Genomic DNA, 25,478 nt, shown 5'->3' with positions numbered 1-25,478 from the left:
CGCTCGGTAAGATTGACAAGAAATAGTTGATATGACAGCAAATTGTCTTGTTAAAGTAGTTTGTAAATAAATTCAGTCTTGCGCTTACAGATTTTTGGTTTACTTTAAATGGTCTTTTCTAATTTCCTCAATGGACTGCAGGGAAATACAGACACAACCAGATTAGAGAACTAACAAAATATCGTACTAGAAAATGTTGGCTTACATTTTTGAATGTTTTTGTTTTGTCAACAAAGCGCACTTTCTAATAAACTCATTTTCGCATCAATTCCATTCCAGAGGCATCTCCTTGTCCATCATCTCTGGCACTTTGTACGGTTTGGCCTTCGCCCCAGTCATTCACATCAAAGACAACTACCCCAATTCCTCACAACACGGTAAGATGCTGCTCTGTGACTGTGTCATCAGAACGATATGTCTGATGTGAAAAGCTTTGGTCCGTTAAATTAAAGACGTTCTAGTCTAATGGAATTCGAAACAAATTTTGCAAAGTGTTATCAGTAGGCTACAGCATCATAGGCTACCACTAACCCATTGCTGATCGTTTATAGCAGTGGTTCCCAACCTGGGGTCCGTGAGAAAGCATTTGGGGGTCCGTGATTACCTTGATGAATTTTGGAAAAAAAAACAAAAAGCGATCTTTTTACTTTCATTTCTCTCTTTAAATGCAAATGTGTCAAGCTCAAGCCCGCAAGAATAAACTGTACCGGTATGCATTAAAATAAATCTATGCTGCTGCCTACAGTGTGTACATTGACCTTAAACTACATCTACCACAACGCATGTCGATTACAGTCAAATCAGGATTGGCTCGTCTATTACATAATAGAAAGCATGCGGTGCAACCAAAGTTTACCTCATAAGTTTCGGCATGGCACTTTGAGTCACTTTTAATATTTAAATACTGCTGACATTTCTTGAACAATTCGTTCATTTTCTTATTTGAGCAACTGTTTAACCTGATATTTGCCGCAGGAGTCATAGCGGCAATGCAATATGACACAGTACAGTAGTTGAGTAGCATAATTATTACAATAGTCAATAATATGTTAATTGAGTTTCAGGCAAAATTTAGGTAGAATTCAATAATTTGTCTAAAGGGGTCCGTGACAACAAAAAGGTTGGGAACCACTGGTTAAAAGGGTTAGTGTGTTCCAAACACTCATGGTATCGTTTCTACTGTACAAGAGTTCCACAACATCGAACTGTAATAACCATCGCCGAGGATCGGGCGGAAGCTCGTGACTTTATCGTGTTTTTATTGATTCAACGTCGTTGCATTTTGCTGGTTGGTTTTTGTCCGACTTTGTTCAGGGTAAACTATTATCACGTAACACGCTTCCCGTCCCACGCAGACGTTGATTACGTGTTCGCGCATTTCTCTGGTATCCTGGTCACAAGCACCGTCTACTTCGTCATCTACTGCGCGTTGAAGCGGAACAAACCCCTGGTTTATCCGTCGGCCATCCTGCCCGCTCTGGCCTCAGGAGGAATGTGGGCCGCGGCCGACATCGGATGGTTTGTGGCCAACAATTACCTCAGCGAGGCCGTCAGCTTTCCCATCGTCACCACAGGCCCGGGGATTATTGCGTCACTATGGGGAGTGTTTCTTTTCAAAGAAGTCAAGGTGAGTGATGAGGTCTCATGTCATGAAATAAGGCTATTCAGATATCATGACGTCACATATAGTATGAGGCTTGTCCACTGCTGTTATGTCCCGTTAGCTCAGTGGTTAAGCGCCCGACTTCACGTACAAAGCAACCTCAAAATCAAGCGGCGCTGGATCGACTCTCGGGGTGTGGGTTTCAGCAACGCATTTCAGGACGGTAGAGCACTTTAACATGAAGATATCCAATTTAACCACAAACCACAGATGTTACGTTGTCCGTCAGTCCATGATGTGTGAATCAAAACAAGTTTTAGATGGCCACCGTCCAATTGTGATTATTCCAGCATTCAGCCAGAGAGTTGATCATTACTTTGATTGGTAAGAAGAAAAAGGAGCAATAGCAGTGGTGGGAATCAAACCCACATCAATGAAATGACTACCATCGCCCTAACCCTCTGCGCCAAGTCAACCGATGACTTAAATTAGCTACCATTTGTGTTTTTCTTTGTTCTTTCTAGAAACGCAACCTTGATGACGTCACGAATAGCGTATCTTCGTGGTTGAATTGGATACTTTCATGCTAAAGTGCCTACCTTTTAGGACTGCTCTCTATTCAGCAACACCTAATGGATGGAATGATTTACAGTTAATAGCAATCGGAAAAATTCACTCTGTCCATCTCAGTAACCGACCTGCGTCAAAAGCCTCTGCAACAAGTATGCGAAACTACCAGGAATAACCTAACCTATCAAGGCTTTGCAGTCCGAGGATAAACATTCAAAACCAAAACAACCACCAGCCTATAAATTGCAGTAGGTTTTGATAACCACTTCAAAGGAGTTTGGTTGGTTGATTGAATCTTTATCCTCGGACTGGAAAAGCTTCTTGCAGAGCTTAATCCTGGCAGTTTCGCATACTAGTAGCCTGGAGGCTTTGAATCACTGACGCAGGCCCGGTCACCGAGATTGACAGAGTGAAGTTTCCGATTGTTGAAGACTTGTTGCCGGGGAATTATTCCACCCATTAGATGCTGCTGAATGGAGAGCAATCCTAAACGTGCGTTGCTAAGCGCACACACCGAGAGTCGAACCAGCACCGCTTGATCTAGAAGTTTCTTCGTTCCAGAAGTCACGCGCTAACCAACTGAGCTAACGGGACGGAGCTGATGATCTACATCAACCATTGAGTTATGTTTGCAGGGTCATTGCAATTACGTGATCATGGCGATAGCCTACGCCTTGACCATAGCTGGGGCGGTACTGGCCGGTCTCTCGAAAGCCTGATGGGACCAGCTCAAAACCTCAAGTCTTCCTAATTTTAATAATCTATTCAGTGAAATGCATTGTTACGACTGTGAACCGCATATTCCTGTGACTAGATGTGTCGAATGTAGATTAACATCACTCATTAGTTAGTACATGTAATCAAGTGCTTTTATTACCAGTTGCCGGTAGCCTACAGCTCTGGGGTGTTGAAGCGAAATTCACATTAAGTCGCCTGATATTAATCGTAAAGCCAGTATTGGATCGCCCAGTGCAATATTCTTGTATGGTTTGAAGTACAGCACGTTATGGCTTTAGCAATTCGTCATGTTACCTCAATACACGTACGTGCAATTTTATCACGACGTCATCGGGGCATCCCCGTTACGTTGTTCTCTATGCAATACATTGTTTCGTCAATAAATTCAAGAAATCGGAGACTTGTATTCAAATACTGCTGGATAGTCGACATGACAAAAGGCACTAACTTACATCGAAACGCGATTTATTGCCGCCCCGCAATGACGTCACAATCAGCTAAACACGTCACGTTGGTGCAAATATTGAAATACTGCAGCAGGAATAAGGAATGATTGCTGTATGGCAGATAAACGTATATAAGAGTACAGTACATGATGTGCATGTAGCTAAACTATGGCGTGTGTATACTACAAGAGGGTGCTTGCAACGCGTCAGTGATCACAATGACATAATACTTTGTCTTATTTTCACGCAACAATCGTACAATGAGTATGACGTGACACGTTCGTGGCTCACGTCATAAGTCGTCATCTCAAGAAGAAGAAGAAACAATATACATATTGCTCAAATAAGAAAATATAAAATCACGGAAAACATAATGGCAACGAAGATAATGATTGAAGACAAAGGATTGAGAAATGTCGTCACTGAGAACGCTTTGTGACGTCATCATTTCACCTTCTTGGTGGCTTGCCCAAGTTCAACTGTGCGCACTCTCTGTGCGAAGGTGAGGGAGCACACAGACTCCCCCAGGCTACGTTCGATGGGGGAGACTTGCACCACCATCAGCGTCTTGCTTTCTTTACCTGGAATTGATAAACAACGTTGCGTGATGTCAGGGGTTGCATATGAATCTGAGATGAGGGGGCAAACCTTCAAGGGGGCCATGTTTTGCTTCGAAGAATTGAGTTCACAATTTATGAAGCGGCGTCGAAGTTACTACATTGGATTATTGCATATGTGTACAGTAACAAACCAAGTGAATATATTCGATCCATTCGTCAATATTTCGCTGAATGGATTGTTATTATAGATGTGATAAGTTGTAAAAGTCTGACCACAACACTAACAAGTCCAAGCATCTATCTACGGATGGCATCACAAGCAAAACTGCATGTTATCAGTGAAGACAACTTTTAAACATTAATCTTGGTTTACTTTATATGATCTACGCGAACGAACTGAACTGTTATGTTATATAATATATGTTATATAAGATACGCGAACTGTATGACCAGCCAATACAATGGCTGTGACAATAGCCCAAGTATCTAGCCCGAGTCATCGCCACTACTCAAGGGGTGGCGAAAAAAAAACGAATTAGAGCAAATAACTTTTAAACATTCCCTATTTGCTCCCTCTGTCAATCACAATGAAGATGCAACATCAATCAACAAATCATCGGCAACTCACTCAGCGAGTCCTGCAGAAGATAAGTTAGCTTGGAGTTCCTGAACGGCACGTGACCTTGCTTGTTACGTAACGCGTGTATGACGTCACCGAGTGACGAGAGACTCTTGTTGATATTCTGGGCTTCCTTAAGGCGGTCTCCTGATGCACCGCTCTTGGACACGCGTTCCGAGCCAGCGAGGTCAATCAAGTTTAACTTTCCTGAATAAGATGAGGAAATATTAAAGCTGTCGTCTGCGTTGCGAATAAAGAGAAGTTCAAAAATTAATTGAGTTGCAAAATATAATTAACAGGTGGGTTGCATGACCGAGTGGTGAGGGCCCTGGTACGAAAGTGACAATGCAAAGGACGCGGGTTCAATACCAACCCAAGACGTTATCACAAACTAGCTAACTTAAACCAAATGATGAGAGCTCTGGTTCGAAAAGGCGCCGGTTCGACACCGCTCAAGAGCATGCGGGCGGCTGTGGCAGGACACTTAAAGACATGCCTGAAGGTAGACATGAAGATTGGCTTCCTTGCCTTCCCGTCCACAATCTAAATCTTTAACTACCGGGCGTAAACGTAGATGCGACAAATTGACACTTTTACTTTTTAACTTGCATGAAAACTATAACCACAATAGAGAATCGTTTTCATGTTTCATGGACTACCTCAGGAGTTGTTTGAAGACAGAATCCCACTTTTTACAAAATGACATACCAAAATAACTCATAGTTTGCCAAGCAACTATATATCATGCGTTTAACGAGAATGTCAAAGGTGAGTTGATTGAATCAATTTATTTATCAATCACATTTTACACAGGGACATCATCATAAGCTTCAAGCTTAGAAAGTGCTCTGAAGTTAGTATTGGATGTTCATTGTTCACCTTATCCAGAGGAGTTTAAGCCACTCGTTCTTGGAGGGAATTTAAAAACGTTTGGCATTTTTGATCTCCGTATACTTCTTTTTCTTCCTGTTTACGTCTCATTTTCTCGGAGTCGGAGTAAGACGGGGTCTGGGAAGGCACATATTCACTTACCCAGTCACCAGTAATCACGATCTAGGGGGCTAGTAATCATAACATCATCATCCCAAATTAGGTTTTGTCCCCACTAGTGGGGGTGACCGATTTTTTTCCTTGCAGCGATTGCCTTCACTCCTATTCTCCATCTCGTTCTGTCCATCGCATCGTCTTCCTTCAGTGAAACTTTGTCTGCCTCATTCTTCACCTGCTCTTTCCATACTCTTTTTGAACGTCCCCGTTTCCTCTTCCCATGCTTTCGATTATTATTAAACCCATTTTAATCTAAACTCAAAATATTCAGACATCACAACAAGGTAAACTTAGTATTGAGCGGTACAACAAAGTAAAGTATGGCTCTATTTGCAAACAGAAGAACTGATAAATTTAAAGTCATATAGATTCATTGGAAAGTTCCCGGTTGGTACATCCCCGCCCCCTACTTACCCTCGGTCGTCTGCCCCGTCGTAACGTTGGTTCCCTCTACCGTGATGATGAGCACGGCGTGGGACCGCGAGCTTCGTTCGTTCATGTTGGTCGACGCTGTAGCGCGATTGGAGCGGCCCATCTTGAACACCTGAAGGAACACACACGTCAGTCGGAGACATAAAAGTTTGTCGTATCCAGACTTACACCCAGTTGTTGAATATTTAGATTAAGTGGACGGGAAGGCAAGGAAGCCAATCTTCGTGTCCACCTTCAGGCATGTCATTAGGTGTCGTGCCAAAGACACAGCCGCATGCTCATGAGCGGTGTCGAACTCTTTATACTCGGCCATGCATGTAACAAGACATAGCTAATAGGAAGTGTGACGTCACAAAGTCAACGGTCACAACAGGTACGTCAGTCATGTTGAAGGCTATTAAACAAATTTATTACTTTAACCTCAGTACCCAAGTGAGATCCGTCATACGATACCGCTCTTGTTGCCATAAACCACCAAAAGGTCGGACATACATAGTTCCAAGAAGTTATCCTAAAACATGGCACCACTCAATAAAGGTGCACACCTTATTCACGTCATCCAAGCCAGTAACTTGCACACTCTTCAATCGCTGAACGAACAACGTCCCGTCCGCGTTCATTTTAATCTCAAGTTTCTCTGTTCTTGTGTTCAACAAATCTCTAAAGGAAATAGGAAATTTAACTTCTTTTAATGTAAACAACAACATCGCCATAAAGTGTCTTCTCCACCTTTCGTTCGTTCTTCCTCGTCATTAATTGCAGGCCACCTCAATACTACATCACCGGCAAGCAATGAACAAGGCCACCGCAGTTTGAAGGTGAAGCGATGTGGAAGTCCATGAGTGATTGCGGGTTTGAATCCCACCAAGAGAGTTTTATTTTTTGAGCCAGCAACCCAGCAGCGGTTGCTGCAAGTGCTCTCATTGCAAGATAAATAAAATCTTCCGAGGAATATATCCATCAAGATACAAAGCAACTTACTCCACACCGCCCTTGCGGCTGCAAATAGCATCACCGTCGTACGTGAAAATAATCCTAACGATGACGTCACCTGAGCGTCTCGTTGTAAATCTCGACGAGGGAGACGTTGACGGAATACTTCCAATCCATCACGCGGTCCTCCACCATGGCGAACAAGTCGGCGAGGGCGCGTTGGTTGATGCCGGGGTCGGTTGGGGTTCCCTGTAGTGATGAAAAACTGGACTTGATTCTATTATAACCAGAGTAGTCAGTACGTTACATGGTGGTCCACGCAGAAATCATTTGCATTTCCAACATTAACATCTTTTATAGGAAAAGTAGAGCACCGGCAGCAATATTATAACTGGAAGGAGATTGCTGAACAAAATCGTTGTCAACATGAACCTGCCATCAACGTCGAAACATGGGTTACTGATTCGAACCCCTCACTGCTTGGTATAAGTTTAAACAAAGGTGGGCACTGGGCAACCTAAGGCCCACGTACAGCTTTTGTGCGGCCCGCGCACAGCATTCAAAACTGGTCCATGTAGCTGGCCGTCACTGCATTAAGAATTGGTGTTATTCCTGGTTGGCTGGAAGATGCAATTTATGCTGCACTGACCTATCCACAATTTGCTGTGCTCTTGTGCTAGTTTATGTTTTGGCTGTGTCGCTATATGACGTAGTAAACCAAATTCGTAAAGAAAATACAAGTTTAAGTTGTCCATAAATTAAAGACGACAGAAATGCACTTTTGACTATGGTTACACACGTCTGACACGAGAATAGGTTTCATATCGAACAAAAGCGAGCACAAGTACTTGAAGTTAAGTTCGCCCACTCTTATTCTATTGAATAAGCACTGTTGCGACCCGCCCCCGCATTATCACTACTTCATTTGACCCGCGCATGTAAAAAGGTTGCCCACCCCTGAGTTAAAGTTTCTCGAGATTTAAGTTTTCTTAAAGAATTACAAAAAGACAACTCCCACCTCCATAGTGTGGGTCTTTCCCGATCCCGTCTGCCCATACGCGAATATACAGACTCTGTAGCCATCCATGCATGACGTCACCAGGGCTTGCACCTCCGCGTACACCTGCGTAGAGAAATCGTGACGTAAGTGCATCTGTACGAGGTAGTTGGCAAAGAATTTATCAAGGACTGCTCTGCAGTTCCAGCGCTTCTTAAAATGCGTCCGCGTGCAACAAATATGGCGCATAGTAATTTTATTCATGGATTTGATTTGGCTTTGTAGCCGAGCAAAGCATTGTGCCTCAGTGTCACGTCATGCTTGGGCTTATGACGTCACAATGAAGGGGTGTTTCCGAAGTGAAATGCTAAGACTTTATGTTCTTTGATCGAAGAAACGTAAAGAAAAGCTGGGACAACAACTGCATACGATGAAACCGTGTATTCATCCGCGAAGGGCATAGCATACCAAGTTGGGATCGATTAACCGATTCAGCAGAAGACACGAATGAACAAAACACAAATGACGTGGTAGCAAACCTCCTCCTGTGTGGCTGAGGGCGGGAACACTTTGTCTAATTCAAACGTCTGTGTTCGACCTTTCTGAGCGTTATTAACGTAGATCATCGCGTCATCAGTGTCGTCATAGGTGACGGCGATCTTGACGTTGTTGCCATCCTCGGCGATGATTGGTCGCGTACGCACAAAGACCCGGATGTTACCTAAAGTAATTAGTGACTCAGTATTGAAGCTGCAATCTGCAAACGCGGTCCCACTTTAAGTGGGAATAAAGCCAGAAGTGTTGAAAGTTGAGATGATAATATGTGGCAACATGCAGCTACAGTTTGATGATAGTTAAGGTTGTAAAAGCGCTCGTCTTAAAACATTTGTTTAATTGGCTCATGGTGCGAAGTAAACAGTTTACCTGCATACAAGTCAACAAACAAAAACAGCGACTTCTGGAAACGTAACTTCACATTCAGCAAAAATAACACTTGATTTCAAATCATATTTTGATAAGACGCACCGAAAAACTTTTCCGCTAAAAGATTTTCTATCGATTCTACTCTCACAATTGATGATGACGAAGCATTCCAGAATACCAACAATTCGTGTCTTCTTAAGTGAGCTTCGGATGTAGACAAGGGGCCCACCAGTTCACACAGCCTCTTCGTTTACATAGCCCTGGTTATTGAAGTTGATTCTACCCAACTTCCTTGCTTTTTTACTACAAATTAAGTGATGATAGAAACACACTTACCTTTCAACTCTACCAGTTCATTGTGGTATTTTTTCCTCAGCTTCATCTCCTTCTTATACTTGCGAACCAATTCCTTGTTAGTCTCGTTTATCTCCGCCACTGCGTCAGATACCTGAATAGGGGGTTTTCAGAAAAGTAGGTTTTTTTGTTCAGACAAGAACTTGCGCTCAACCACAAAAGAAAAGTTTATTCTCACATTGCTTTAAGGTTAAAGGCGCTGACAGAGTTCATTCCTATAATGCTGATCGCAAAACGGAAGCATTTATGTTGATCGCATGATTCGGGCTATGATTCTTCATAAATGATGTAACCAAGATGTAAATTTTAAACCCTCATGTCACTAACCTGCTTGGCAGCCTGCTTGATCGAGTCTTTCAGCAAACCAGGAAATCTTTCCACTTCTTTTCGTAACAACGAATTGTCACGTGACATCTGACGTAAGGTGGACAGGCATAGTCTGCAGACAAGAAAGGGTTGAATTGAGCTTTTGAATAGTTCTTGTTGTGGATGAGATGATAGCAGTCATTTCACTCCATCCGGGCGGTGCAGCCATTGGACTGCGTTGCTATCAAGTGTTGTAAGATTAGCATTTCCATTTTGAGGTCGGTGTTTGTAAGATAGTGAATCTGCATTAGCTAGGACAGTGATGAATGATAAGCTGTGTGGCCTGGGACACGGGCGGATTCTGAAGGTAACAATCAAGTTCTAAGTCGGAGACATGGTCGTTACGAAAGTATTTCAACTTAAAACGGAAACGGAACGGAATTGAAATAGTGACAAATTTTTGTTATTGAGGGGGACCAAATAAATGGAAGCGGTGGATGCGAAGCAGCTGTGACAAAAAGGGCAAGGCTGGTTGGGAGAAGTTTAGGGAATGTGGGGAAATGTTATATGGAAAAGCATTTTCGTTAAAAATAAAAGGGAATGTCTATCGAATTTGTGTGCGGCCTGCAACGTTTGTACGGCAGCCAAACATGGGTGCTAAGAGAGAGTCCGCTTGCAATTCTGAGAACAACGGAATGGGCAATGGTGAGAGCAATCTGTGCGGTAAAACGAGGTAGAAAAAGACTGAAGAGCTAATGAATATGCTTGAAATGAGAGGAACTACAGTATTGAACAGCTTACCAGGGCAAATGGTGTAAGATGGTATGGACATGTACTAAGGAGGGAGGAACAGGAAGTGTTCTACGAAAGGCATTGACTTTGAAGGTAGATAGGAAGAGAAAACGGGGGCGTTCAAAAAGAACATGGAAAGTATATGTGTACAGTGAAGCGCATTAAAGGAAGAATATGCGATGGACAGAACGAGACAGAAAATAGGAGTGAAGGCAATCTCTGCAAGGAAAGAATCGGCCACCCCCCACTAATGGGGACAAAACCGAATTTGGGATGATGATGTTATGGTTACTAGCCCCCTAGATCGTGATTACTGGTGACTGGGTAAGTGACTATGTGCCTTCCCAGACCCCGACCTACTCCGACTCCGGGAAATGAGACGTAAACAGGAAGAAAAAGAAGTATGCAGAGATAAAAAATGCCAATCGTTTTTAAATTCCCTCCAAGAACGAGTGGCTTAAACTCCTCTAGGTGAACAATGAACATCCAATACTAACTTCAGAGCACTTTCTAAGCTTGAAGCTTTAGAGGTCGCCGCTTCAGTCGCGATGGCGGATGACGCTTTCAGCTTCAAAACTTCCCGTTTGTGAGCTTCCAACAGGCGCTCTGTCGCCATCTTGTGGTTGAGAAGCTCATCGCTGCGTGTAGATTCCAAAGTGGAAATCTGTCAAGATAAAAATTTGCAACTATAGATCGCAAGGTAGCTAACACCTCGTTTATACTGCCATAACGACTTTATTACAAAAGATTAAGTTTCGCTTTTAGCAGCATGATCGTTGCTTACTTCACAAATATAAACACGAACGACCTGTTTTAGCCTAATGCTCCATAGTGAATCTATGGAACTGCGAGCTTTATTTTATTTTTTTGTTTACATTTACTTTGCATTAGTTTCCACTTATCAAGTCCACCTGGTTAGTAAACCTAGGTTTATCACAGGAAAAAGTTTGTCACACTTTGCACCGGATCAAACTAGGTTTACCAATCAGGTGGACTTGATAAGTGGAAACTAATGCAAAGAAATGTAGCCTATGCTGTATGTTTGAATCTCGATGAAAAAGTGAACACCTAACCAAAGTGGTCACGGTACGCCACTGGTTTAAACTCGACGAGCTGTGTTTGGGCATTTGAAACGGTTTCCTTCAGTACTTTTCACAATGCTTCTTTATTCCCAATAACAGGTTAACCTTGTTGAACCGACGTCATCTGACAAAGTCGTATGAACGAGTGTGCACGATGAGGAGGAACCGACCTTGAGTTGAAGATCGTCGTTCATTTTCTCGATGGCTTCACGTCTCTTCGTCTCGGTGGAAAGGGACGTCTGGGTTGAGTTTAACATCAAACGGAGATCTCCGTGCTCTTTTTCCATTTGCGCAAGAGCAGAGTCCGATTCTCCACTGACCAAGGCGAGCTGTGAAGATTGCTTAAGATTATCCAAGAGCAACGAAGAAGAGGAGGTGGATGATTAGCCGTAAAAGTAATTGGGTTTGAGTTGGGGGAATTATGAAAGACATTCTACAGATTTCAAATCAACAACCAAAAAAAATTAAAAAGGAAGATTACGAAGTTGCCCACAGAACCGATGCAAACAATGAGAGAAAAGATGCTCACGGGACTCCTTCGGCGCGGCTTTCGGCCTTCGGCGCGAGACCTTCGGCAATCGGCAAGAGTGGGTCACCAGCCCCTTTCCTTCCCTTAATTAATTGCATCATGTGAGCGGTGGTTTTTCAAAAATCAACTAAAGACGAGAATCGAACCAGGCACTACTGTACGATTGGAAAGCGAGCGTCATATGAACACCAAAGAATGAAGACGAAAATATGAAACACGGCGGAGGTAATACCTGGCGTTCCAGGTTCCGAGTTTCGATACTTGCACGTTCCGCCTCATTTCGTGCCTTCTCCGTGTTCCGTTCTTCCACCTGCAATCTCCTCCTGGACTGTTCTAACGTTGCTTCCAATGTGTTCTTTTCCTCCTCATTTGTGGAGATCTTCGAAGTGAGGAGAACGATCTGTTTTCGGTAAAGAAAGTGATGTCAATGTTTGGTGTTTCTACAACTGCATATATTTCGTCTGTTTGAAAAGTTAGAACGTAGCGACCACTTTCTGTCTAGCCCTTTGTACCTTCACGACCTGGGTCGACACGTCGTTGTCGTGTGGAGGCTTGCGAGCACCCAAGAATCTGTCAGACAAGCAAGTCATGGAATTCTCATACTTGACTACAGATGAGATGTTAGACCAAGATCGATCCACCCCGGCATCATGCTCGTATGCTAACCAGGTTCACGTGTGAAGGTGGCATACGAAACTACTACAAGCCCTTCTTGCGCTAAGAAACGACATTGCGAACACATTGGGCAATAAATCAATTAGAAGAGACGTCAAGCTCAAGAAATCCTTTTACTGTCCTACTACAGCCCTGTACGATGTAGTACACACATAGGCGAGGAAACAACAATAACAGCTGAAGATCAATATATCTGAATGCACAACTGACGCGTGCCGACAAGACAATGGACCCAAGCGGCACAGAAAACTCGACTATGACAAATAACACTGAACACAATTTTTGGTGCGACAATGAGAGGTTTTGGGGGTTTTCGAGGGTGGGCATCCGAAACAAAAGTCCGCTTTCCCGTATCAAATGTGTGCGGTTTATTTCACTGCAGCCATTACACGTTAACGTTGCAGCTATAATTCGTTAATATGTAATGGCTGCAGTAAAAAAAACAGATTTGATACGAAAAAGCGGACCTCATTTTCAACTCAGCGACTCAAATTAACCTTACAAAATAATCTTTGCGTGTATGCACCACAAAGTTGCTTCCAAATTGTTGACAAGTGTAATTATTAACTTCAATCTACTCCCTTGAGTTACCTCTTCTAATTTCTTATTCAGCTGGGACGTTGTGTCTTTCAGGTCCTTTTCAATCGTTTCCGATTTGGTTTGAAACCTGGATGCTTTTTCCTCCATTCTGTAAACGAATGAACAGTAAAGCATCCAATAAAATTTTAGACTAAGAAAAAATTTAAAAGTTGCAAACCTTCTATTCCAGTGGTTCTCAACGGGGTCCGCGAAACGTTTTCAGGAGGTTTGTCAAAGTTTCCGAGTTTGTAACATGATTGATAAATTACAATATTTAAAAATTGATTGTGCTTTATTTGTGTATTACAGTGATTCTCACACCACGCGTCGCGACGCCCTGGTGTGTCTTTTGAAGTTTCAAAGAACATCACACAAAGGTTCGGTGACCTAAAATCTTTTATGAGGCTATGTATGTTCAACTTAATTATTTTGAGACAGCAGATTGTTGATCAATGCTTATCTTGGAAGAGAAAACCTTACTCAGCAGTCCATCAGCACTAGCAACGCTCTAGAATTCTAGATTAGCCCGATCAGCACTCACAGTTTGCTATGACTGTGATTACAACGAAATATTGATTGGGCTACAAATAATAAGAGAGAAACTCTTTGTAATGGTCGCAAAAATTCTATTAATTTTCGATAAAGTTTACAGAAAAAAAAAAAAATTAGCATATAGGTCACCTAATTTGGCCCTGTGCCAACATATATATAGCTCATAACATAACCTCGCCAATGATGTCGTCATAAGAGAGACGCGAGTTAAGCAAATTCTTGTAAACTTATAAAACATTTGTTTCCATTAGGAGACGTCATATATCAAAAATTCAGATAAAAATGTTTTAAGGGTCCGCGACCGCTTCAAAGGCACCAAATGGGATCCGCCTAGACAAAAAGGTTGAGAACCACTGGTCTACAGGCTTCGCAGCTAGACATAAACTGACAACAGAAGAAAAAAAGAATGATCAATTTTCAAAATCTGGTTTAAAAAAGGCTAGCAGGTCCTTCAAGAAGTCACAAGAGTTAAACAAGAGTAAAAAGGTTGGAAACCTCTGGAGTTTAACATGTACAGAATGTTTACTCAGCCCTCCTTCTAAACGTCTGTTTCCATCTCATAGGGTGTGAGCATGACTCTAAATTTGACTAATTTAAAACCTTGAAAATTGCTTAAAAGTTACGAAAAATGAAGTAATTACTTATCAATCCTTTTGTCATATGATTTTTTTTGATCCTGGCACGCTTGATTTGCTTCTTCTATTTCACGCCTCAATTGTTTCTCGTTTTTCTGCATAACTGATTTCAAATCTTCATAGTTTGCGCTTGATTCTCTTCTTTGTTGATGGAGGAGCAATTGAGCCTCCTCCAACTCGTGCTCAGCGAAGCGTAACTTCTCTCGTGCAGATGTTTTGTGCTTTTCTAGAATAGCTTCGAGTTTGGTGATTGTGGCTTCCAGCTCTTCAACCTGGCAAAAGACAAACCAGGAATTGATCCAAGAAAGAACAAATAAAAAGGAAATATATTGAAGTGATACAAAAATCGTACACTCCTGCTATTAGTAAAATTGGTAAAGATATAAAAACACATTTGACATAAGTTGCCAGAGTTGCTGGACTATCATAAACACAATCTTTACTCATAAAAGATGAAAATGTTCTAGAAGTTGACTACCATGACAAGATTTTAAAAGAAATAGCAATATGCTGATCATTTGCTTCATGCAAACAAAAAGAATGCGCAAATGAGATAAACAAATTAACGTGAACGCTTCAACAATTTTCTTCCCCAACGTCAGTTAATCACCTCAAACCTCCTCTGATCCTCCCGGACTCGGAACTGATCAGCAGCAGCAGCCTCCTCCTGCAAGCTCTCCATCTCCATCCGACATCTGAGAGAAGTAACAATTTGAAGTGTTTTCAACGTTAAGTAACGTCATTATTCAGTAAGTAACAGGTAAACAAAAATTAACTAAGATATCAAGTTGAAATATGGTTTGTGCAGTGCCGAAGTTGCGGGCGAGAAGACATCGGTTCAACAGATTGTCGGATTGTATTTATATATTCATCACAATCCCAATAAATGGGTTTCCAACTTGTAACTTCCAATGAGGAAAATGTTTTTGGAGCAATGGAACAAGTTTGTTGTGATGAGAGTAGATCAGTCAGCTGCATGGAAGCCAAAGTAATATCTATTATGAGCATAGCGCTACTAGAACACATATTTACATAGATGCAACATCAACTAAATTTATACTGAAAACTTTATACTGAAAAGTTTGCGCATTGTCATGGTGCGCGAAACGTCAGTGAAGCAATAAACCATCTTGTTTGTTGTTAATTTTACTTTCAATTTCATCAGATGAACGTAGCAACTAGTGCTAGAAACCATCAACTAACTTTTCCAATTCTTTTGTCAGACGTCGGGATTCCTCTTCTAATTTAACGGTAGATTGCGACAACGTCTCCTGATTGGTCAATCGTGCCACCATGTCACGTTCAAGTGTTTCCAACTCTTTTTGAGCCTATGAACGTCATCATATCAGTATAAATTATCAAATTGTGAATTCGTAGCTTTCCCAACGTAGTGAAGAACAGAACCTCTCCAAACAAACATGGAAAATAGGCAAAGACTTGATGGGAACTGCATTGAAAACTTTAATGTTCAAACTGCAAGACATGTCACGTCTGTGCAGGCAACAATACACGCAAACATCGTGACTTTGTTGAAGTACAACAATCGTAAAAACAAAATGGTCCAAATCAAGTTAATCAAATATTGTTCTAAATTTAAATATAATTACCAAATCTTTTTCTCTTTCTATTTTCTTCATCTCGTCTTTCTGTTTCTTTATGGTTTGTTGCAGCTCTCTTTCCTTCTCATGAAAGGACCTGTGTGATAAAAAAAAGCTGTGAAGTCGGGCGAAAAATATATAATTCCGACTCCTCGTTTTTCACTGGCCAACTCCGACTTAAGTGTTGCTAGATTTTACTGAAATTTTGTCTTTTTTCATTTTTTTAAAAATTAATTTTATTAACCATAAACAGACATAACTCAGCAACAACACTACATTTAACATTATAAAAACAAAAAACAAAAAGCGAACGTTTTCGGCTAGTCATATAGCCCTTTTCAAGCCTATAAGAAATACATTATTAAAAGAAATGCTAAAGAATCATATAGTATCACAGCAAAAATATGGTCAAAGCTAAACATTTGAGAAACTGCCTCGCTCACACAAAATGATAACTGAAAATTACACAGCACAACGGGTCAAGTATTTCAGAGGTAAAATTAATTGATTGTTCAGACAAGGACTCAGGCAGATTACGCAAGAAAGACAGAAGCACAAGAGATAGTGGCACAAAACCACTATCTCTTGTGCTTTGTGCCACTATCTCTTGTGCTTCTGTCTTTCTTGCGTAATCTGCCTGAGTCCTTGTCTGAACAATCAATTAATTTTACCTCTGAAATACTTGACCCGTTGTGCTGTGTAATTTTCAGTTATCATTTTGTGTGAGCGAGGCAGTTTCTCAAATGTTTAGCTTTGACCATATTTTTGCTGTGATACTATATGATTCTTTAGCATTTCTTTTAATAATGTATTTCTTATAGGCTTGAAAAGGGCTATATGACTAGCCGAAAACGTTCGCTTTTTGTTTTTTGTTTTTATAATGTTAAATGTAGTGTTGTTGCTGAGTTATGTCTGTTTATGGTTTAAAAGAGTTACCTCTCTACCCAAATTGTATAATTTTATTAAATTTGTAATCAAAGTTGAAACGGCAACTTTCAAAAAACTGAACCAAAAGAACAGAAGAAAAAACCAACACTTCTATTTTCTGGTAAAGGTCTGGAGCGCAATACAGAGAAAAGGAAACTATATTTTGAAAAAGTGTATTGCAAACAAAGATTCTATTGCTTATCGTTTTTTATCAAACCGGAGTCGGCCGTTTTTTCAACGACTCCGACCCGGGACACGCCAAACTTCCACCGACTTTGACTCCACAGCCCTGGTTGCAAACATCGGTAAGGTCATCACCAATGCATTGTGACGTCACTATGAACCGTTCCACGGTAGCATTGGGACGCTTTTCGAACATACAAGAAGCTGCAGAAGAAGAATGTCCACAGCTCCAACATGATGCAGTACATAACATCAACGTGTGATGATGTAACACCAACGTGTGATGATGTACCTTTTATTTGATTCCAGTTCCTTGTTCAGTGTTTCTAACTTCAATTTGAAACTATTGTCTGAGCGACGCTTTTTTTCCTAAAAATCAAACAGTTAACATTGTTGATGATACGACCATCGGTTAGGTATCATATGACCATTATCTTCAAGAAATTTTTAAAGTCTTTGAAGCGCTTCCTAGTGGACACCAACACACTTAACATGCTTGAAAACGGATAAGAAAACCGGATAATTCAATCGTTAGCTTAGATACGCCGAAACAGCTTTAGATTGTCTGGCTGAACAATCATTGATTGGCTTATTAAACAAGAAACCTTTTCCTGTTTGGATTTGATAACTTCCGCTTCCTTGTTCGTCAGAAGTTCTTCATACGACTTAATGTCTCGCTCGTGGCTCCTGGAAAATAATCCTTCATAATTATTCAACGTTTGTGTATGCTGAAAAACTAAATAAAAGTGACAACTTAAACTTCATCAAAAATCGTTCTCAAAGGCATTCTATTCCCACACTGCAAATTAGTCGTTTTTTACATTGGTCCAACGTCTGCAGACGTTGAATTAATGTAAAAAAATGACTGATTTGTTGTCCAAGTTTCGACTGGTTTATAGGTTTTTCAGTGAATGTGTAATTTGGTGATTCAGTGAAAGGTTTTCCAGTGTTTTTCAACCAGAGGTGGATCTATCCAACACAATACCGTTTCGCTTAACTTAAAAGTATAGGTCGTGTCGTGACCAAATTTCTAAGCCGAATGTAGGTAGGGGCACCCCCAAGACCGGTCAAGTTTAACAGTTCAAATGAAAAGCTGAGCCGCACTGCTCGAGATTCTTTGCATGAGAAGACCTACCTTTTCATTTCTTCGATTTCTACTGAGAGCTTGATCTTCTCTTCAGCAACTTTTTCCAAAACCTATCGACAAGATATGACGACTTAATGACGTGTTGCAATAATCTGGACCGCATCATGCTAGCACAACAAGCAACACAGTACAATGGCCCACTGTAGAGGCTTTGTTTTGATTGTGGGAAACCATTCTATGACTGAGAAAGGCTATTCCTGACAGTTTCGTGCACTATGGAGATCCAGAATCAATAACGTAGGTCGGTCATCGACTTTTGAACGAGCAAACCTTTCTAGAAGCCTATTCCTATTGGCACGGGTCTATTCGGTGAGTCCGATTCGATGAGAGCCTTTTTCGGAGAGTTCCCTATTCGGTGATTTTTTGAAACTTTTTTTGAAAATTATCGGGTACCGTAGCCTAATTATCATTGCCGCTTTTACATCGTTTTAACGTCGCTAAACGCTGAAATAAGACCCTTACCCCTAACCCTAAAACGGCAATGATAATTAGGCTACGGTAGACCCGATAATTTAAAAAAAAATCACCAAATAGGGCTCTCACCGAATAGGGAACTCACCGAATCGGACTCACCGAAACGGGCCATTCCGATTGGCACACTATTAGCGGTTCAGAATGATTGATGCAAGTACCGAACTTTGAACGGGTAAATTTCCCAATTGTTGTTGGACATTAGTGGATGAGCGTTGGCTGGTGTTGACTAAGTGTAACAAGTGCTAAAGAATAGATAGCTTTTTATTAGGCATTTTTCTGAAGGAGGAAAACATAGAGATGAAGTGCGTTGTATTTAGTGTTTACCCGGCCTGGATAAAGCAGGAAGATAAAGTTACTGTAAGCATGCAAACTGTCAAGATAAAGTTTACAAAAACGCTTTCTCAGCTTAAGGGTGACTATTGATTCAATTACACTACCAGTGCATTGCTTTGGTTCTGCATTCCTCCGTCACCGCCATCTTTGAACCGTTCCTCTATCTGATGAACATAAGATAAGGTTGGTATAGGTCGTGCCAACAGATAATCATCTCACCGTGTTCTAAATACGAACGCACACAAATACTTCAGTGCGGAGGTGTTTGCAAAAGTTTGTAACATTATATTGAAGTTTTAAAGTCGCAAATATTGACAAATTATTAGCTCCGTTGCCAATCATCAAAACTAGCAATACGCAGTTCATTAGTTTCTCTTCTATTTGCACATAGACTACGCGTCGCACTGGCTCTCTTAGCACTTCAAACAACAAAATATCGACTATGCGCTGTTAATCATCACGACTTAGCGTGGTTTGTCACCATGCTGAAAATCGCCGTGCTGTGCAAGCCAGAACAAAATCAACAGAAGACAACGCTTGCTCTCACTTCGTTCACTTTGTTCTCAAAGTCCTCCTGGGCTTTCAGCAGCTGACTGTGGAGATCTGCCTTCTCTTCGTGAAGGTCTTCAATTGCGGACACCATCTCTAGCCCTCTGGCATCACCACTTTCCTCAATTAAATCCTAAAAGGAAGATGTGGATTGTTACGAGCTGAAAATTCCTTACATGAAATAAGTAGATAGCCTATATGAGTTTGCATTGCTTGTACTACATCATAAAAAATCACGCTAAAGGAAAGTAATCGATAATAAAATGGCTAATGCTCTAAGAAGATTTACCAGGAGAGAACAGCATTAGCTGTTCCACCTTGTTATTTAATGCTTAGCTTAATGTTACATCTCCAACGCATGTTATGCATTTTAGTAATGCATATGAAATGTGAAAATCTAACACAAGCTACAAAATGACAGACAAATGAAGCGAACAAAATCAAAACTCATCAACCAAAACAGGGTGGAGTTGCTACACCAAAGACGTGAAGACATGAAGTTATTGCCAACGAACACTACTTATAATTTAACGATTCAATCTACTTTGTCAATGATGAAAAGTCATAGACAATGCAATCACGTTCAAACCAACAACTAAACAACTGCATTATTCAACTCATCAAATGTAAAAGAAAAATAGTTGAAAGTTTGGTGAATGTGTAAAGGATTAAGCCCAAAATGCAGAACTGCACTTCTACTATTCAGCAAACAAATTGGTAATTTAAAAACCATATTGTCTGTATTAAAATTGAACATAAACTATAAGCTACAAACGTTTTCGGCCATACACACGTTAGCCCTTATCAAGTAACAAAAAATAACTGCTTATCATATCTACAATGAAAATGAATGACTGATCTAAACACTGAATTGAAAAACGAAATGCAAAATGAAACGGCAGAACAGAAGAAAGGCACATCACGTGGCGTTTAAATTACACCAGGCAAAGACGCAACATATGACGTATCAAGAAAAGACGTTGAGTAGATAAGAAGCACCTGAGGCAAACAACTGTGTATTGAGGCGTGGTATTCTGTGTTTGCCTCAGGTGCTTCTTATCTACTCAACGTCTTTTCTTGATACGTCATATGTTGCGTCTTTGCCTGGTGTAATTTAAACGCCACGTGATGTGCCTTTCTTCTGTTCTGCCGTTTCATTTTGCATTTCGTTTTTCAATTCAGTGTTTAGATCAGTCATTCATTTTCATTGTAGATATGATAAGCAGTTATTTTTTGTTACTTGATAAGGGCTAACGTGTGTATGGCCGAAAACGTTTGTAGCTTATAGTTTAAATCAAATGTAGTTATTACTATCTGAAGCCTTTACAAATTGTTTCACCTAACGGATCATCAGAAGGTCTGCAAAAAACATGTAAACAGTAAAGAATCGATAATTCTGAAAAGATATTAAATATTACAACTGTAAATTAATCTGCCAAAAAAAACTCTAAACCTGTCCTTCCTGAGAAGATATTAAATATTACAGCTGTAATTTAATCTGCAAAAAAAACCTCTAAACCTGCATTCCTGAAAAGATATTAAATATTATAACCGTAATCCAATCTGCAGAAAAAAACTCCAGAATTACTAAGGACAGCCTCCATCCGCCACGATAAAGTATCAATCAATTTGTCCCAATGGAAACCAAGCAACAATGATGGCAACATCTATGACATCACAAAGAAGCAAAATGCTTGTTATGATCGGCTCAACCTGTAGTAATCTGCACAGAATGAATAAAAATTGTTTTTAAACCTGTAAAAATTAAATGAGATTTATAACCTGTAAAAATCAAATGAAATTTAATTTTTTCAAAATTATAACCTGTAAAAATCCCAAGGAATTGTGATGATGTAACCTGTAGTGTCCTGAACAAATGAAATAAAATCCGTTTATAAATCTGTAAAAATTAAATGAGATTTATAGCCTGTAAAAATCAAATGAAATTTTAAAAAAACCTGTGAAAATCAAAAGGAATTTATTTTATTTTGAAGTACTTGAGTTTAAATTTGTTTCTATGACGACATTTGCCGACCAGTTCCGAACGCTTGTTCAAAAGGTGGCCACTATCAGCCTTCAGAATGGAATGTTTTAGCTTATAGTTTATGTTCAATTTTAATCCATTATGTTAAATGCCGTGTGGTTGCTTGGTTGTATATGTCTGTGGCTGAAGAAAGTAACCTCTTTACCAAAATTGTATTATATTGTCTGTAATCTGCGTATATTTTCAGAGCTAAAATTGATGACGAAGTGCTAAGTGAAAGCTGAAAAACTGAAATTCGAACAATGAAGATAGATGTTCGAAACAGTATATATAGTTTTTGAAACGCTGACAGCACTTGCTCTACCAGAGTATGACACTACCATATGTTTATACACACTACGGTACGTGTATTTTTAATGTATACCGGTAGATCACTGCAGCAGATAGAGTGTTTTACATGGACGTGATATTGTGAACAATCTTCTCGAAACGTTTCTGGTAGAAAGTAAATTAAGTGAACGTTTCGCCGTCGGCAGCGTGGCGTAGCGGTTTGAGGTGGTTGTCATTTTGATGGCGTGGATTCGATTTCCAACCTTGAAATTACTCTTTTTTCTTAAAGTTACCAAAGTTGAAAGCAAGAATTAACTCTCTAATGAGTGCTTGGCCACAATGGCGGGCAGTCAGGTGGTTAATAGGGATAATTGTCCTATGTGAAAGTGTCTATCGGTCCAAGCGCTCCATTTGCTGCGGCAACCTAGAGATTACGAATACGACTACGGTACGTCAACCACACCAAGAACTTACAGATAGAAACCATACTTTCCATAGAGATAAACAGAAGTTAGACCTTTGAACAGTTGAACACTGTTTAATTCCTTAATGGTGAAGCTAACGGAGAGCAAAGAACCATACTTGCACACTCTACCAGTGTAAAAGTCGAACTGATTAAACTGAACGATAAACACATTGCAGCGAGCGCAAGTCAGTCTTCGGCAAAATCAGACTCGCCCCAATTGCAATAAGCAGTGCATCCAGCATGTTATTGAAAATACAGTACGGTACTCCAAACGTTGATGGTTTGTATTAAAACAAGAGGTGTTTGTTTGGCTATTGCTACAGCGTTGACCACTCAACAATACAGCAGACAGTGGAGTTTAACTTGAGATATCGGTAAGCCTATAGCTTTCAAAATCAAACTACCCACGAAAATTCTTACCCGATTTTATATTAGTTAGCCTATTACATGGTTTATTATATAGCCTATATTACGGCATCAAAAACAGAAAGCAGCGATTTTAACAAGAGGAAATAAATAAAACGCAATTGAGAGCAGCTCATTTATGACTGGGGGAGAGGGGGTTCTTGGCGCTCTCAACAATTTATGGAGCAAGTTTGACATAGATTCTCGCATTTATAAGGTTAACTTCATATTATATTAAAGCAAACACTTTTAAGTAAAAATGTTCTCTCTTCAATATTTAGCTTTTGCCACGAAGCTTTATAATTACACCCTTTTATGGGCAATCTTTGTTAATAACAATCCTTTCTGTTGTTGCAATGTAACATAGTGACAATATAAACAGAACAATGCAAGCAATGGTTGAAACTGTGTACCTGCAGGTTCATGATTAAGTTATGTTTGTCTTTTATTGCGTCAGCATGAGCGCGTTGCATTATTTTCATTCTCATTCTTTTGGAAGTTTCCTCTTTTTTCAAGCGTGACTTTAAATTACTGACCATCTTGCTGAGATCCTAAAGTAAACAAAAAAACATTGACATTGAAGTGAAATATATCTTGTGTTGCAATCTAGTAATAATATCATGGGATAAAAAGTTTTAGCAAAATTTTTTTATTTTGCAATGTTGAATAGTTTGATGCAAATAGTAAAATTGTGTCTTTGATGAGAAATCTGGACACTTATCTAAGTTATCATATTCCAAGCCACATGCATGTTAATGTTTTTAAAAATTATATAGAGCATGTATTTTTAAATATACAACAAATCTTGCTAATTTTAATTAAGAGAACAGGGTAAATTTGACAATTTTATGATAAATATTATGCAAATAAATTTTCACAAAAAAACTAACTTGACTTCTACTTCGGAAAAGGTCACGTTGTTGTTGACATGTCTGGAGTTCTTTCTCGAGAACTTTAAACTCTATTTCACTCGGACGAGTCTCATCGGTGCTTTCTTCATCACTGGAGCTTGTAATATCTTCATTCATCAATTAATACAATTGTTGGTTTAAAATGGGAAATATGAAATGGGCAATATGAAAATAATTACTTTTAAAAAAACATAAAAACAATGGAAGTTAAGCAAAATTAGAGATAGGGAACGTTCAAATATTACGTATTTTTGACCCCCTCCTCCCCCATGTAACGCCAACGTAACGCTTTTTTCAATCCCCGCCTTCCCCATGTAACGCTTTTTCACTACGAATTCAGCACAAAAAACTACCATTCCGTACTCGAAAGTGTTACGTAACGTTTTGCTTGAACCCCCTCCCCCCCGATGTGACGCTAACGTAACGCTTTGCATAAACCCATAAAATCTTAAACTTTACATGAATGTACGACTGAAAAATTAAAGAACGACTCACTGACTTCAACACCATTGGTCAGTGGTCACAGCACATGACTAGGGAACAGTGTTCCGAAAGCTAGTGCAATTTGCTATTACCACAGCAAACTCGCAGATAAGGCTAAAACAGGTCGTTAGAATCTACATTGTGAAGATAGATTAATTAGTTCATTATTGGCGACACATCATGTTATTTCTGTAGCCTATTTAAAGGCAACAACCAAACAGTAAAAAACAGTTCAAACCTCCTAATGTGTCATCATCATCAAGTCCTAAATCTTTCATAAACTGTTCTGTTTTTGATGGAGTGGGTTGAGGTTGAACATGACTAAACAAACGCCTTTGCCCTTTATTAATGTCTTTGGGATATCTAAACTGTTAATACAAAATAATAAAGTGAATGGACCTAAAAGACAAATAAAAAATTTAAAGTGGCTATTTTTCCAAGGTAATGGTCATGGTTGTGATAAAAAAGCATCGTTTTGCGGTAGGTGTTGCTAGAGTTAGAATTAAGGTTGAGGTTAGGGTAAGGCTAGGTTTGGGGTTACGATTTTATTCTCTGCTCAGGACTTCAAAATTTTCCAAATTGCAAGTTTCTGTCTTCAAAGGCTTTAAATTTTTTTGAAATAAGGGCAGAATTCCTCATCTTGCAACATTGGCATTGGAAAAGTAGCTACAGCCTAAAAAACTAATAGCAAATTTAAAAAAAAAACATATAGCCTATTATTCACTATTCAGGTTAGGGTAAAGGCTAGGTGTGGGGTTACGATTTTATTGTTCCTACGATAACAGAAAATTTGAGCTAGCTATAAATTATAAAAGCCTGGTGTGGAAACGGTATTTTCATTAACAATTGAATGGCAAAACATATAATTACTGTAATACCCCATACTCAATAAGATAGCCTACTGTACGGTATATATATTACATGACTCATCAACTGATGCTTAATATGAAACACTTGATATGGATACACTTGTGTCCTTGCGATCTAAACCAGGGGTGCTAAAGTTTTCTTGCATTTCACTGTTGAAGAAAAATAAAAATATTAACAAAGCCTTACTTTGTTTGCATTGCGATAACATGAAATGCACGGATGAACTACAACAGACGCTAGGAGATTTTGCAAATGTATATGCTCAATGCATCGTAACAAAGCCAGTGGTAGCCTACCTGGTACATGGACAATACCAATATATTTACCTCCATTAATTCTCTTCTGGCTGAAGTTTATTGTTGGTTATTTGCTGTCCGGCCTTTTCCTTAAACATCAGGCATGCAGCTCAACCATTTTATGTTTACAACACATTTGCAGAAGAGCT

At 39.9% G+C, this 25,478-nt stretch overlaps 2 protein-coding genes across 3 annotated transcripts in view; one reads left to right on the top strand and one right to left on the bottom strand.

Moving 5' to 3' along the window:
* Window positions 1-3,317, top strand: part of LOC145782786 (transmembrane protein 144-like) — a 10,064-nt gene extending 6,747 nt beyond the window's left edge. Inside the window, exons 10-12 of the mRNA XM_082594550.1 lie at window positions 280-377; window positions 1,356-1,627; window positions 2,809-3,317. Of these exons, the coding sequence (XP_082450676.1) occupies window positions 280-377; window positions 1,356-1,627; window positions 2,809-2,892 (454 nt within the window). The 3' untranslated portion in view covers window positions 2,893-3,317. The remainder of the gene's footprint in view (window positions 1-279; window positions 378-1,355; window positions 1,628-2,808) is intronic.
* Window positions 3,296-25,478, bottom strand: LOC145782784 (uncharacterized). 2 transcript variants are annotated; one of them, XM_082594548.1, is made up of 26 exons: window positions 25,360-25,478; window positions 24,402-24,531; window positions 23,660-23,787; window positions 23,183-23,320; window positions 19,583-19,717; window positions 19,140-19,199; window positions 18,217-18,278; window positions 17,687-17,768; window positions 17,374-17,450; window positions 15,981-16,068; window positions 15,577-15,701; window positions 14,984-15,068; window positions 14,380-14,645; window positions 13,199-13,295; window positions 12,165-12,332; window positions 11,574-11,732; window positions 10,819-10,985; window positions 9,551-9,662; window positions 9,206-9,317; window positions 8,485-8,666; window positions 7,967-8,071; window positions 7,067-7,197; window positions 6,561-6,675; window positions 5,998-6,127; window positions 4,546-4,743; window positions 3,296-3,938 (listed from the first exon to the last, which is right to left on the bottom strand). In XM_082594548.1, exons 1-26 carry the CDS (start codon window positions 25,363-25,365, stop codon window positions 3,802-3,804), a joined length of 3,195 nt encoding a protein of 1,064 aa, XP_082450674.1. In that variant the 5' UTR covers window positions 25,366-25,478; the 3' UTR covers window positions 3,296-3,801. The 2 variants fall into 2 exon arrangements, with proteins under 2 accessions (XP_082450674.1, XP_082450675.1); XM_082594549.1 differs by lacking the exons at window positions 6,561-6,675; window positions 7,067-7,197.

The sequence above is a fragment of the Aplidium turbinatum genome, chromosome 14, assembly GCF_918807975.1.
Source record: "Aplidium turbinatum chromosome 14, kaAplTurb1.1, whole genome shotgun sequence".
NCBI lineage: Eukaryota > Metazoa > Chordata > Ascidiacea > Aplousobranchia > Polyclinidae > Aplidium > Aplidium turbinatum.
Note: the sequence above shows the minus strand (reverse complement) of the source record. Positions and strands in the feature narration are given on the sequence as shown.

Coding starts and splice junctions, on each gene's coding strand:
- LOC145782784 (XM_082594548.1), bottom strand. Junction 9,318..9,550: donor TCAAGCAGGCTGCCAAGCAG/GTTAGTGACATG, acceptor CCCCCTATTCAG/GTATCTGACGCAGTGGCGGA. Junction 6,128..6,560: donor GCTTGGATGACGTGAATAAG/GTGTGCACCTTT, acceptor GTGTTCCTTCAG/GTGTTCAAGATGGGCCGCTC.